A 14443-nucleotide genomic window follows, 5' to 3' on the forward strand; every position below is an offset into this window, starting at 1 on the left:
GTTTTTTTTATCTACACTTACACTGGAAAAAATCAAAGTCTTACCGAGTATATATGTCTCATTTCTAGTCAAAATATCTCATTACACTTAATATAAGACACAACTGCCTATCAAGTACTATTTCAGCCAGATATAGGGAGTTGTTTGAAGACAATGTGATTCAGTCTCCATTATATATGCATTATATATGGAAACAGGGTTTGATCTGATCTAGTTTCTCCTGAAATCTACAATCATCTCCTTTGTTTTGTTAATATTCAAGATGAGATGATTGTTCCCACACCATGCCTTCAGGACTCGGGGGCTGACACCATCTGGACCTGCAGCCTTGTTCCGGTTCATTCTCTCCAACTGCCTCTTCACCTGACTTCTAGAAACAGAAAAGTGGGAGGGGGAGGCAAAGGGGAGAGCAGCATCTCCTGATTGGGTTGAAGACAAACTAGTGGAAGCAGAAGAATCCATGACTGAGGTGGAGGCGGAGATGTTACAGGAAAGCTGTGGGTCAGAGGAGGGTGGGATGTCTCTTTGGCTGGGAACAGGGGGGGGAGGATGGTGAGCTTGTTCCTGAACTGAACCTGTTGAAGAATGTGTTCAGCTCATTTGCTCTGTCCAGACTTCCATCCATCCGATCCTCCCTCTGCTTGAGGCCTATGATCTTCTTCATTCCTGACCACACATCTCTGATATTGTTCCTCTGCAGTTTACTCTCAAGCTTCTTTCTATACACCTCCTTGCTCTCTCTGATCTTGACTTTGAGCTGCTTCTGTATACTCCTCAGTAACTCCCTGTCTCGCTCCCTAAAGGCTCTTTTTTTTCTTGTTCAATAGTTCCTTTAGCTCACTGGTGATCCAGGGTTTGTTATTAGGGAAGCATCTCACTGTTCTGGTGGGGATGGTGTTGTCCACACAGAAGTTTATATAGTCAGTCACACACTCAGTCATGGCATTAATGTCCTCTCCATGTGGCTTACAAAGAGAAATCCAATCGGTTGCATCAAAACAACCCTGTAAGGCTTCTTCAGCTTCTTGTGACCACTTTCTAACAGTCCTTTTTGTGACAGGTAGTCTCTGGACAAGGGGTTTATATGCTGAACAGAGAAAAACAAGGTTGTGATCTGATTTTCCCAGGGGAGGTCTTGATTTGGAAATGTATGAATCCTTGACATTTGTGTAAAACAAATCCAATGTCTTGTTTTCTCTGGTAGAGCAGCTGACAAACTGTTGAAAAGTTGGCAGTGTAGCAGAGAGTGAGGCATGGTTAAAATCACCAGATATTGCCACAAAAGAATTGGGGTGTTGTGTCTGTATCTTAGGAACAACGGAAATGATGACATCACATGCAGTGTCGCAGCTGAGGGTGGAATGTAAACAGCCACCAAAACAACACTGGTGAACTCTATTGGCAAATAATATGGACGAAAACTTACTGCCAATAGTTCAATGTCAGGACTGCAGAGACGACTCTTCACAGTAACATGTCCTGGGTGACACCATCTGTTGTTGACAAGCACTGCCAATCCACCCCCTTTCCTTTCCTGCTACTCTTTAAATCTCGATCTGCTCGTACAGTCAGGAAGCCCGGCAGAGAGAAGCTGGAGTTGGGGATATGATCCTGCAGCCATGTCTCAGTAGAACACATAATGCTACATTCCCGATATTCTTGCTGAGTCCTTGTCAAGGCTAGAAGTTCATCCAACTTGTTAGCTAACGATCTTACATTGCCCATGATGACGGATGGCAGAGATGGTTTGAACTTCTTCTTTCTTTCTCTCCTCTTTGCTCCTGCTCTGCATCCATGACGCCTCCTTTTCAATTCCAGTGGGATTTCTGGCTTCAGTTGTCGAATAATTTCTGCTTTTCCAATGTTAATCAGCTGCTCCCTGTTGTAAACCACCCTGTTGCTATGGTTATGCATCATAACAAAAGATCAAAATATACAAAAATATTGGGAAAAATCAATCCAGCTGCACAGCATCCAAGGCAGGAAAGAACAGTTGTCCAAAAAATGCAATTTCTTCCAAGAAAAAACAGGAATGAAATTTAGAAAAAAGAAAAAATCTCAATGTGAGGTACAGAGCTACTCCAACGAGCTGCCACCCTCAGCGGCGCATTCTAGAATCAGATTGTTGATTACATCAGGGTCATGGGTAATATTTCCTTCCGAATCCCTAACCGAAGAGATTGTTGTTTTCTCTTTGTTAATCTTTAATTGATTTGCTAGGAACCTTCCAGATTTATTGCAATGCTCAAAATTCTCCAAGCGAAGTCTTTGTATCAGGAACTGTGTTTATTTATCAATAATTTCATTCAGTTCAAGTTTAGCTTTCCTTAATTCATTCAGTATGTGTTCCTCTTTGGGGGCACTGTAGACAACTTCTAATGATTTAATCCTGAGTTCTAAATTTGATATTCTTGAACTTTCCCTCTTTTTCTTATTTGATGAAAAAGAGATTATTTTGCCTCTCATAACTGCTTTTCCCGCTTCCCAGAGAACACAAGCTGACATTCCTGGCAGGTCATTATTTTCCAGATATATAGACCATTCCCTTTTGAAATAATCAATAAAATCAGGGTCTTTAAGTAATGATGTATTAAATCTCCAATTTCTAACTGGTGGTGTAACTCTGTTATTCTTCAGTGTGATAGAAACTGGAGCGTGATCACTGATGGTGATGGGGTGGATTTTGGTGTCTGAAATATTACTCATCAGAGAACTGCTAACTAAGAAATAATCTATTCTTGAATATGAGTGGTGTACTGCTGAGAAGAAGGTGTACTCTCTGAGAGTGGGGTGGTGGGAGCGCCAAGCATCACAAAGACCAAAATCATTCATGTTCCCTCTAATTTTTCATGTGTCTGGGCAAACACACCAGCTCCCTGAGCACACTGAGGACCACTGTGAGCAACATCAGGTGGACGCTGTGGCCACACACCAGTATCACACTACCCAGGCTCCGCCCTCGCAGTGACGCAACACCTTCGGCTCTGCTACACTTACTCAGGCCAACTGCTCATTCAGGTGGATTCGAGTTCCCGAAAAAATGGGAACTCCACCCACTTTGTCGGGAAGCAATCAACTTTGAGCAGCGCCAACCAAGGCGGGTTCAAGGTAGTGACGTGGTTGAACTGCCACTCAACCCATGGATTGTACACGGAAGCGCTTCATTCAATATCAACATGGAGCAGCATCAAGCTTTTGACACTGCTGTAGATGCTGTAATGAAAGTGTTCGACGGGAGATTCTCGTTAAAAATCGAGCAAAGAACAGCCCTTGAATGGTTTCTTGACAGGAAAGACGTTTTCGCCTGGCTTGCTCCCTACTGGCTTTGGTAAGAGTTTAATCTACCAGTTAGCCCCGCTGGTAGCTAAATCATACGTCAGAGGAAAGAGTGGTGTGATTGGCTTAAGCTTAGGCACAGCCTTTTCTGGCCACAACCAGTAGCAACCCGAGGGAGGCGGGTTGACCAGGCCATTTCGAATCGTATTCGTTATGGTCTTGGTCAGACCAGAATCTCGAAGAGATTTGAAAGTCTATGTTAATCAGGCTAGTATCACACCTGTTCAAAACCTTGGATCATAGCAAGTTACATGGCTTATTAAAAGAATCAAATCACAGCAGCAATTTTCATTAGTTTACTTTTAATTCAAGTGATTTGGCCCACTTAATAAAGAAAAAGACAAAAACCTTGTTGTTCATGAGACGTGTATGTGAGACTCATGCTTGCAGCCTGCAGAGCCTTTTGCAGAGTAGACCTTTCTCACTCGAAAAAGAAAAAAATATCAGCCAGTTTCACCGCTTGTTCTTCTGTTTGCACATACTCAGACAGCCATTCCATCCTAAAAGAACCTCATTTCTTTTTTACTTTGGCTTGGTGAGTGGCTGTGTCGCTGTCGCTGCGGGGTTGCGTCTCTTAACTCCGCCACACCGTTGTTAGCTAGCTAACCTGCACGGCGCGTATGGGCAGGGCACATATGCAAGCACTATCAATGCTCTGATTGGCTGCATAGCGTAAGTAAACTCGTATCATTGGCTGAACACCTGTCACTCATTGAAAAATGGTACAGAAAAACATTACGCCTGGTATTAGATATTAATTAATACGTCTTAGAGGGAACATTGGTCACATATATTGTTTAACAACATTTGTGGACTGCCAGTTCCGCTGACTTCCTGTAGTACTGCACCTGTCCACTCCTGAGTCAGATACCATGTTAAGTCCCTTCCTATGATGAGTGTGTTATCTGAGTGATCAGAGAGTGAAGTGAAAAAGGAGTGAAAAAACGAGGGGTCATCAACATTTGGGCCATATATATTAGCAATGCATAAACTCAAATTTTGGTTCAATAAGTTAACAATTATAAATCTGCTTTCTGGATCAATAACTGTGTTGTTAACCGTGAAATTTACTCTTCTATTTATCAAAATGGCTACACCTCTTTGTCTGGAGTTGTAACAGGCTGAGTACACATGAGGAAACTGTGCTGTGGTGAGAACATCAGCTGCAGTCTTTGATAAATGAATCTCCTGTAGTAAGACAATGTCTGCCTGTAGGTCCTTCAATCTATTGGAGATTTTTAGTCTCTTCTCCCTGGACCCAGCTCCATGCACATTCCATGAAATAAACCTTAGCGTGGACATGCTCAGATTAACATAGTGAGTCCTGGATGCTTGTTATGAGCATCCCTTGCATGCGTGTGCATTTATGCTTGCAGGCGACTGATTGTGCTTCTGCTCTGAGTGCTTGTGCGCTGTCAGTGCTGTCAGTGCTGTGTAAGCGTGGCGTTTGATTACGTGTGCTACTCAAATCTCCTTCTGTGCCGTGCGTGTTAACATTAAAGGAGAACTGCGGTATTTTCAACATGAAGCCTCTTTTCTGAGTCGTCTGCAATGTTTTAGAACCCCCCTCACCGCTTTTTTGATGTTTACTGCTGTCTCCGGTATTTGCCTAATTTTGATTCTTCTCAACCTGCTTCAGAAAGGCAAGTCATGCGCATGTCTAGAAAGGTCCGTAAAAGCACAATAAACGTCCGTTTTCCAAATCATCAACTCACCGGAGTGGTTACTGGTGTGCACTGGTAATCCATATCAAATTTCGTGGCGAAAAGTTGCTTCTGTCGTGTTTTATTTGACATTTTGCACTGGATGTTCGTTGATATTACTCCGCCAAGAAAATAGTGCGAGCATGAACGAGATACCCAAATAAAACAGGACAGAAGCAACTTTTCGTCACGAAATTTGATATGGATTACCAGTGCACACCACTAACCACTCCGGTGAGTTGATGATTTTGAAAACGGACGTTTATTGTGCTTTTACGGACCTTTCTAGACATGTGCATGACTTGCCATTCTGAAGCAGGTTGAGAAGAATCAAAATTAGGCAAATACCGGAGACAGCAGTAAACATCAAAAAAGCGGTGAGGGGGGTTCTAAAACATTGCAGACGACTCAGAAAAGAGGCTTAATGTTGAAAATACCGCAGTTCTCCTTTAATATGACATACTGAGGTGGAAACGCAGCAGGTTGGGGATGAGAGAAAGAAGAGAAAAACAGTGCAAAAGAGTAGAAGTGTGAGATAGAAAGAAATCCCAAAACAAACCCAAATAGACTCAACAACCATAACCACAACCACAAGAGCAACAACCACAACAACAGCAGCAACAACAACAGCAGCAACAACAACAACAGAAGCAGCAACAACCACAACAACAAAAGCAGCAGCAGCAGCAACAACAACAACAACAACAACAACAACGAAAAAGGATATGGAGGTGATGAGGGGGTGAAATGTTCACAGCCATAAAGCAGTGACCTACCTTTGTGCGGCTATGTGTATTATGTATACTAGTGTTACCCATATATGCATAGTTCTAAGTTTTATTTCAAGCCAGTATGCGTAAGTGTTCGTGTTTACTGTTCAGTGTGGTTACCTGACAAGATGTTATATCGGCGGAGAAAGTAGTATGCTTAATAAAGCCAGGGGGTGATGTTTGGGTCAGTTAAATGCTGTTTGTATATAGTGTATCATTGTCCGTACATACTCATTATTTTCTTAATTTATATTATTATTAAACTCCCTTGTGTGTGTATATATATACTGTATATATATCTCACAGAGCTCTTATTGCTCTCTTGTTATACATACTTATCTTTTATTTTATCTTATCTTGTCTTGTCTTTTCTTGTCTTGTCTTATCTTTTATCTTACCTTATAAGAAACTAATGTAGTATGCAGTGTGTAATAACAGCATTTTTTGCATTCAATTCAATTCAGTTTATTTATATAGCGCCAAATACAACAAAATGTCATCTCAAGGCACTTAAATAATAAAGTCCAATTCAAGCCAGTTGGAATTCAATTCATTGTAATCATAATTATTTTCAAAATAATCCAATTCATTCATATAGAGCCAATTCAAAAACAATTTCCTAGCTAAGGAAACCAACAGATTGCACCGAAACTTGTCTTCAGTCCAACCTCCCGTCCTGAGCGTGCCTGAGGCGACTGTGGAGAGAAACGAATCCCTTTTAACAGGAAGAAACCTCTGGCAGAACCAGACTCAGGAAGGGAGGCCATCCGCCTCCACCAGCTGGGGTTTGAGAAGAGAGAAAAGAGGGGAAAACCCACTAACGCCATTCAAAGGATACATAAGCTGCATCTATAAAAGAATATTAGCAGAAAATCTAAATAATTGTACAGCTTTTATAGCCTTTCATGTAAAAGTGCAATGCTTACATACATATCTGTGTACTTCAAGAGTTTAAGATTAAGATCAGATTGATTGTCATGTAGATACAGGAAGTAGAGACTGTAAATACTGGGTTGGCATGACATATGTGAAACCAAACAGATACAGCTGTTTCACATTCCTGGCAGATGAAAAAAAAAGCCTTTTGTTCTCTCACAAGGAAGTTAATATTCAGTTGGAGCTTCCTGTAAAGTGACAAACTTCTGGAATGTCATTTAACATAGAACACCCAGAATTAAAGGTAGGGTAGGAGATCCTGGATTTTGAGTCCAGCGAAGCTCCATTTTGAAAATACACAGGTAAAAAGTCCCAACCCTTTTCTTCACTTTCCCCCCGAAGGCACGCCTCTAGAGTACATGAACGCGCACGAGCACGAAGGTGCACGAGCGCTGTTCTGACAGCAAGCATCGATCGTTGCCGTATTTAGTATTTAGTATATGCTAACTATACGTTTAATAATGCTAGGTGCTAGCCAAGCTGGCTCTAGTTTAGCTTCCTGCCAAGCTTCTGGACGCGTAATTCGTTCACGGAGCAGGGTACGCGCACAGGGGGAAGGAGGGGGAGGGAGGAGCAGATTGCAGTTTGATAGACGGCATCAGAATCCAATCATTGTGAACGGTCCGTTCAGTATGATTGGATAGTGTTTTTCCTAGATTGTACGTTCTAGAGGCCACTGAAACTTTTCATATTTGTGTCAAAACTTTTAATTAATTGGTTGCAATGGGGGTGTGAAGCGTATTTCAAGCAATATGTAAAAAAATGTTCCAGAAAAAGAACCCCTACCCCACCTTTAAATAGGATATTTCTCATTTAACTTCTTATATTGATTTATAATGATGTTTAATGATATCTCCAGGTGAATACATTTAAAAGAGTAGTGTTTTTATTGTTGAGTCTTAATTAATCATAGTTTTAAAGTCCTCTTGTACTTTTCTTCTATAAATGTAAAAAATAAATAATATGAATTGCAAAAACTACAACTATTTCAAGGTGATTTTTGTGCTGATTCTCTCTGACTTCAGGTGCATTTATAAGTAGGCCTGCATCATGTGGCCGCAGTAGCCCATCTTCTTACCTAATTCTCTGGTTCTCATTTACTTTTTTTTTTTTTTTTTATATGGCTAAATTCCTCTTAACAGGTCTAAGTGTTAACTTTCTACACGAGATGCTAATCTTTTCTTTTCACATTTAGAAATGAAATATTTGCACTCATTAATAGTTAAATGCTGTTTGTATATAGTGTATCATTGTCCGTACAAACTCATTATTTTCTTAATTTATATTTCTATTATTAATATCCCTTGTGTGTGTATATATCTCACAGAGCTCTTATGGCTCTCTTGTTATCCATACTTATCTTATATCTTATCTTATCTTGTCTTATAAGAAAGTAATGTATTATGCAGTGTGTAATAACAGCATTTTATTGGGGTAATAATGAAAAAATCTGAATACATCCCTCAGATAAGTAATTGTGTCTTTGATTTGATTTCCTTCATGGAAAATTACTGCTCAGTTTTTCAACACATATGTTATGTAAATAACATAAATGATTGACAGCTGTCGTGTACAGACTGACGCAAAGCTTCAGCCACACCTTCTGTGAGTTGTACATAAATAACGAGGAGCTGAGCACCTGCTGCATCTGGCATCAAACTCCTTGAACAACAGGTAACTCCTCTCTCATCTTATCTCTCATCTAATTTCTCATATCTTCAACGCTTACTGACCAGATTTGGTCTTAATTTCCGACCACTGTTCAGATTTTTGCTTTTCCAGGTCTGACGTTGTTCTACAGAGGGCCGCCATCATGACCCCAGCTCTCCTCCTCCTCCTCTTCCTCTCGATGACGGCTGTTCCTCTGGTAAGTTAGTGAGAACGACGCAGGCTGCTTTTCAGCTGTATTTTAACAAACTTGCTTTGATTTTTTTTTTTAAATATCTCTGAGAGGATTCTGATGGTTTCCAAGCCTTTAGGATTCAGGAGAATTTAAAACCCATTATACAGATGTCTGGTTTTCACTTGACAGCAACAAAAATACCTGCTTAAAATGTCATAAAACAATAGAAAATGTTGTAAAAAATGTGGAAATGTATGCATTTGTTTTGCAGAGTGCACAGTCTGACAGTGGAAATGAAATCGGTGAGTTGAATAATAAATGATTTACAGATCCTGAAGTCAACATAATAAGTTTGGATACTTTAATCTCCATGTGTCTGTATCTTGTTTTTCTCAGATGAGTCCACGAGCGCCTCTGAAATCATCTCAAAAGCCAATGCTGACATAAGTAAGACACAAATCTCCCTTAATCTGACTTCTCTGGAGAAAATATAAGCATCTGTGAGGAGAAGAAAAAAGAGATGCAGCTGATTGAAGAGCAGAAAAAAAGAAACAGTTGATTAATAGAAAAGAAACTGTCAGCTGCTATGATTCTGTGTTGATTATTTAAGAGTTGTGTTGAGGAATAACTCCAAATATTTGCCTGTGTTTTCTTAAATATGATAGATTATTAATGAAATTGTCGTAAAACATTAGTAGTAAAAAATTACTACTAAAATAAAGTTTCCTGCAGCCGTAAGTGTTTTCTTTTGTCTTGTGAAACTTGTAACCTTGTGTAAACTTGTGTGTGTGTTTTTGTCGTGTTGCAGAGACACACTTGATGTATGACGACATCGCCCCGTCCAGAAGCAGGAATGCAGTCCCGTGCACAGCCTCAGGCTGCAAGTGGCCTAAAGAAGGAGGCTATGTCTACGTGCCCATCACCATCTCCCCTTCCTACTGTGAGTGGCTCTGACATTTATCTGACAGACAATCATATTGTGATTGTAAGACTTGTCTCATCAGCCTCCTGTTTTTCCCTGCAGCCACTTCCGAGCGCAACATCATCATCGACGGCCTGCTCTCCTTCCACCGGTCCACCTGCATCCGCTTCCACTGGAGGAATCCCGGGCATCGCGATTACCTCAACTTCTTCTCTGGAACTGGGTGGGAACTTAGTCTCTTCTTCCTTCCCTGCATATATCTGACAGCTTTTGCTGCATTAACACGATTGTTACACATCTATGAGTAAGAAAGCTTCAAGAGTCTTCAAAAAATAAAAGAAATGAGAAACTTCCGAAAGAAATCAGACGTGTAATTCTAAAGTAAAATCTTAGCCTGTATATTCATCAGGTCGATCAGGAAAAAGGGTTTTAGTAAAGTAGAAGTATGAGGAAGCTTCAGATCTACTTTCCAGTTCTTAAAAACAACAGTGATAACATTTTACTTACATCCAGCACACTTGTTACTTGCAGTGGAAAATAATGCCCCTCCAAAAATGAGTAAGACAAACAGCAAATACAAGATGTTTTTGCTTGAAATAAGCAAAAAAAAAATCTGCCAATGGAACTAGTGAAAATCGGCTTGTCAAGATTTCTTGAAATAAGATGTGATATTTGGGACTCTTGAGATAAAAGTGATCTTGAAATTGGCTTAAAAACCTCTTCAAATGAAAAAAAAAGAAGCTTGTTTCATATAAAATCCGACTCAAAACAATTTGTTTACAAGACTTTCAAGGTTTACAAGATATTCCAGATGTATTGTATTAAGACCAGTCCCTATATCTGGCTGAAATAGTACTTGTTAGGCAGTTGTGTCTTATATTAAGTGTAATGAGATATTTTGACTAGAAATGAGACAAATATACTTGGTAAGACTTAGACTTTTTCCAGTGCAGATCTACTTTCCATGTCTTAAAAACAACAGTGATAACATTTTCCTTGCATCCAGCACACTTGTTACTTGTTATTTCACCTTTTTTAACACCTGAAGGAGCATAGCAGGTGGATCACTGGATCTGAACCGCTGGGCTGCAGATTGTCCATTTGACCAGCAGACTTTACTTTAAAGTAACAATGGCGAACCAAAATAAATCCGAAATGTCCATTTTCAAGGTGTTGGTCTTACCTGGGCCGTCAGGGCGGACCTCAGGATGTGTCCTTGAGGAGAAACGGCTGTTTGTACCGGTCCACGGTGCAGCACGAGGTCCTCCACGCTCTGGGCTTCCACCACGAGCAGGTTCGCTCTGACAGAGACCAATACGTCCAGATCCTCACCCAGAACATTCTCCCAGGTAAACAAGCACGCAAGCACACAAGCTTTGCTTTTCCTTTTGATTTTCACCTCTACTCTCAGAATAAAATATTTTTACACAATAATAAGATGACAGTAACCTTAATAACCTCGTAGGATTCCAGTTGAAAAAATCCAATACAAACAGCGACACAAAACCAAACATTTATAGGCATGGTTGGCCTGACCGATATCGCTGTACCGATATTGAACGGGCAGAACCAGACATGAAGGCATCTGATTGTTTTTTTTGTCCTTGGCCCGAGGAGCTTGGATTGGTCAGCTTATTGTCAGTCCTGCAGCTGCCACAGAGGTCTGATTACTTTCAGCCCTTTTTCTAAATACATCATGTATAGATTACTCTCAGCATAGACGGACCAGGATTACCAACCATGCCTTTAAGTGTTATTTTCATAAACTATTTTTTTAATTATGATACTTTGTGTGCACAGGAACAGAACACAACTTTGTAAAGGCTAACACTAACAACCTGGGGACTCCATATGACTTCAACTCGGTCATGCATTACAGCAGGTGAGTCTCTGGGTGTGAGTTGGTGCACGTGTGCACAGGTCGTCTGAGAGTCTCAGCTTTGTGTGTCGGCTGCAGACGCAGAATGAAAGCAGGCCTACACGTTGCTGCTGGTTTGTCCAGAAACAAAAGGAATCATACTGCAAAGGTTGCAGCTTCATGGATTTATTGGAATCAGTGCATAGCTCAATAAATGTGTTTGTGCCTTCTTTAAGATTGGCCTTCTCCAGAAACGGGCAACCGACAATCGTTGCCAAATCAAATCCTAACCTGAGCTTTGGAAATGCCAGAGAAATGAGCGCCAACGACATCGCCCGTGTCAACAGGCTCTACGGATGCTGTGAGTACAAAATAAACCCCGTAATATAGTATTATATAGGTCATATATTTCATTGAGGAGTTCTGTTGTTAAAAACTCAGCTATTACTCTCATATTAATGAGGTTTTATGTCTTTTTACCCCGACTAGAACATGGTGACATAAGGTGGTCGGCCTGCAGGTATCTCAGCTCGTCAGCTTTACATCAAAGGTCCAGATTTTGTCTCCTGCAAGAATATCATCTCAAAGGGCCAAAAAAAGCTGCTCATTCATGCTTTTGTGTGAGCTGTTTTTTCTGTAGCATAAAAGCAATTAATTGGCATTTCCAGGAGATAAAAAGCCACTTTTGAAAGCATCGTGACTTCTGTGGATCTTTCTGCTGAGGTCCGACCTTGTGCTTGTATTCTTGGGGGGTATTTCAGCCTTCTTTCAGCATCTGTAATCTGATTGTATACATTTGCTCATCTCTGCATTGCTTTGTTTTGGTGATGGCAGTGAATGCATCTTGCCGGCTTGTGAAATGAATTAAGTGGGTGCAAAATACACAAACTATCAGTGGTGGATGAGACTTTTCTCTTACTCTCATGTCAAACTAGAAACACACAGAACATTAACTCATCCAATATTAGTCAGTACTTGTTGTAAATGTTCAGCAATAATTGATAACTTGGCAGAGTCTTGCTTTTTTGGGGAGGTGTATAATTTCCAGATCTACTATATCTGTAATCAATGACTTTGTAATAGCTTCTGCAATAAAAAATAAAATCATACGGTGACATAAGATGGCAGTACTGGTCCATTATTTTACAGGATTGTGCAGCATGATACAGGTTGTCAGTGGGAGTGTTTGTTGATGGATATGAGCAGTAACACCATGACTGCTCAAAGGCTCCCTGAAGTAAACTAATGACACATACATGCAGCAGTTTAAGCTATATTCTGTGCTAAGTTACAGTCAAACATTTCACTGATTTCATTCTCCTCGTGAATTATATCACAAGATATATCAGCTCTTATAATCTGTGGTTTCCTGAGATGTGTCGCTCATAACAGCACGAGTAACTGAGGATACAAATGGATGCCAGTGATATTTAAAGAAAACTGAAAGGTGCATTCGATGTGTAACTTAAAGTCAAGCTCTATGCTTCAGCTGAGGATGTTCTTCACTGGCAAACAAAGAAGCAAATCAAATACCACAAAAAGGTAGCAACAAAAGTTGCCACATTTCTCAGTAGCCACGATTCATGTTCTTTAAAATCTCAATTTAAGTTGCCCTGCTGCAGCGTTGCAGAATGTGAATGCAGGTTCAGTCACATGAAAAAGAAAGTTTAACTAGTAAAACACAATTTGATTCTTACGAGGTCTCAAAATTACACTGGAAAAAATGCCCCTCAAAAAATAAGTAAAAAAACAACAAATACAAGATGTTTTTGGTTGAAATAAGCAAAAAAATCTGCCAATGGAACTAGTGAAAATTGGCATTTCAAGATTTCTTGAAATAAGATGTGATATTTGGGACTATTGAGATAAAAGTGATCTTGAAATTACCGTATTTTGCGCACTATAAAGCACACTGGGTTATAAGGCGCACTGTCAATGAATGGTCTATTTTCGAACTTTTTTCATATATAAAGCGCACCGGCCTATAAGGCGCATAAAGCTGTTACCTGGCAGTTCAGTGATGATTCGAAAACAAAACTTATAAAATCGGCTCGGCGCATGCGCAAAACCACAAAGTAGCAATTCTTGACAAGTGGCACAAATCGACTGAACACCGGCCTTCGTGAAAGCTCGGACCACAGTTGAGACTGATAGCTTAGCCCAGGCATCCACGATCCATTGGCAGATAGTAGCTAAAGTCGCCCGGCGCTGTCTCCCTCCCTTGGTGAATGTGTGTTCGCCTTCTGTCATCCACTGCTCCCACGCAGCTCGCAGTTTAACTTTGAACGCCCTGTTTACACTGATATTCATGTCCCGTGCTAACGCTGTTGCCTTCAGTCGAATAGAGACTGTAGAGACGCTTCTACCCGCTGCTCTCTGTTCAATAACCCGCTGTTCAATTTTGTTATTATTTTGGTGAATCACATATATTACTCCGCTACGCTCATGACTACTGTAGCCGTAATGCTGCGGTGCGGCTTTGTAGTTTACCAAAGTCTTACTAAAACATTTTGACAGAGCGCCGTGTACCACACAAAATCGCTTCGGGGTCCGTAAGCTAACAAGAATAAATCCATATATGAAGCGCTCCGGGTTATAAGGCGCACTTTTGTTTTTTGAGAAAATTAGAGGCTTTTAAGTGCGCCTTATGGTGCGGAAAATACGGTAGCTTAAAAACCTCTTCAAATGTAAAAAAAAAAGCTTGTTTCATATGAAATCAGACTCAAAACAATTTGTTTTCCAGACTTTTTCATTTAACAAGATATTCCAGATGTATTGTCTTCAAACAAGTCCCTATATCTGGCTGAAATAGTACTTGTTAGGCAGTTGTGTCTTATATTAAGTGTAATGAGATATTTTGACTAGAAATGAGACACATATACTCGGTAAGACTTTGATTTTTTCCAGTCTAAGTGTAGATAAAAAAACAACATATTTGTTAAATGAACAACGCAGGCATCTCTCTGGTTTATAGAGGATTCACGGTCGACTCAGTGACTGCATCGTAACCAGGTTAAGTGACTGCAAAACAGGCCCAAATCTTCACAATCAGTATGAATGTTTTCACTATCTGCG

At 40.3% G+C, this 14443-nt stretch overlaps 1 protein-coding gene across 2 annotated transcripts; it reads left to right on the forward strand.

Annotated features, from left to right (window-relative positions):
- Window positions 1-8386: 8386 nt before the first annotated feature.
- On the forward strand, window positions 8387-12482 carry LOC142385669 (high choriolytic enzyme 1-like). Of its 2 annotated transcripts, none has more exons than XM_075472394.1 (10): window positions 8387-8419; window positions 8512-8612; window positions 8860-8890; window positions 8985-9035; window positions 9397-9528; window positions 9613-9733; window positions 10681-10859; window positions 11311-11392; window positions 11605-11729; window positions 11858-12482. In XM_075472394.1, coding segments are annotated over exons 2-10 (777 nt in total). In that variant the 5' UTR covers window positions 8387-8419; window positions 8512-8558; the 3' UTR covers window positions 11860-12482. The 2 variants fall into 2 exon arrangements, with proteins under 2 accessions (XP_075328509.1, XP_075328517.1); XM_075472402.1 differs by having other exon boundaries at window positions 8396-8419; window positions 8528-8612.
- The last annotated feature ends 1961 nt before the right edge of the window (window positions 12483-14443 follow it).

Source organism: Odontesthes bonariensis, chromosome 1 (genome assembly GCF_027942865.1).
Source record: "Odontesthes bonariensis isolate fOdoBon6 chromosome 1, fOdoBon6.hap1, whole genome shotgun sequence".
In the NCBI taxonomy this organism is placed as follows: domain Eukaryota; kingdom Metazoa; phylum Chordata; class Actinopteri; order Atheriniformes; family Atherinopsidae; genus Odontesthes; species Odontesthes bonariensis.

Excerpts from the sequence above, each read along its gene's own strand:
- LOC142385669 (XM_075472394.1), top strand. The coding sequence starts at position 8,559 with ATGACCCCAGCTCTCCTCCTCCTCCTCTTCCTCTCGATGACGGCTGTT. Across the intron at positions 9,036-9,396 it reads AAAAGCCAATGCTGACATAA|AGACACACTTGATGTATGAC; the intron begins GTAAGACACAAA and ends GTCGTGTTGCAG. Across the intron at positions 10,860-11,310 it reads CACCCAGAACATTCTCCCAG|GAACAGAACACAACTTTGTA; the intron begins GTAAACAAGCAC and ends TTGTGTGCACAG.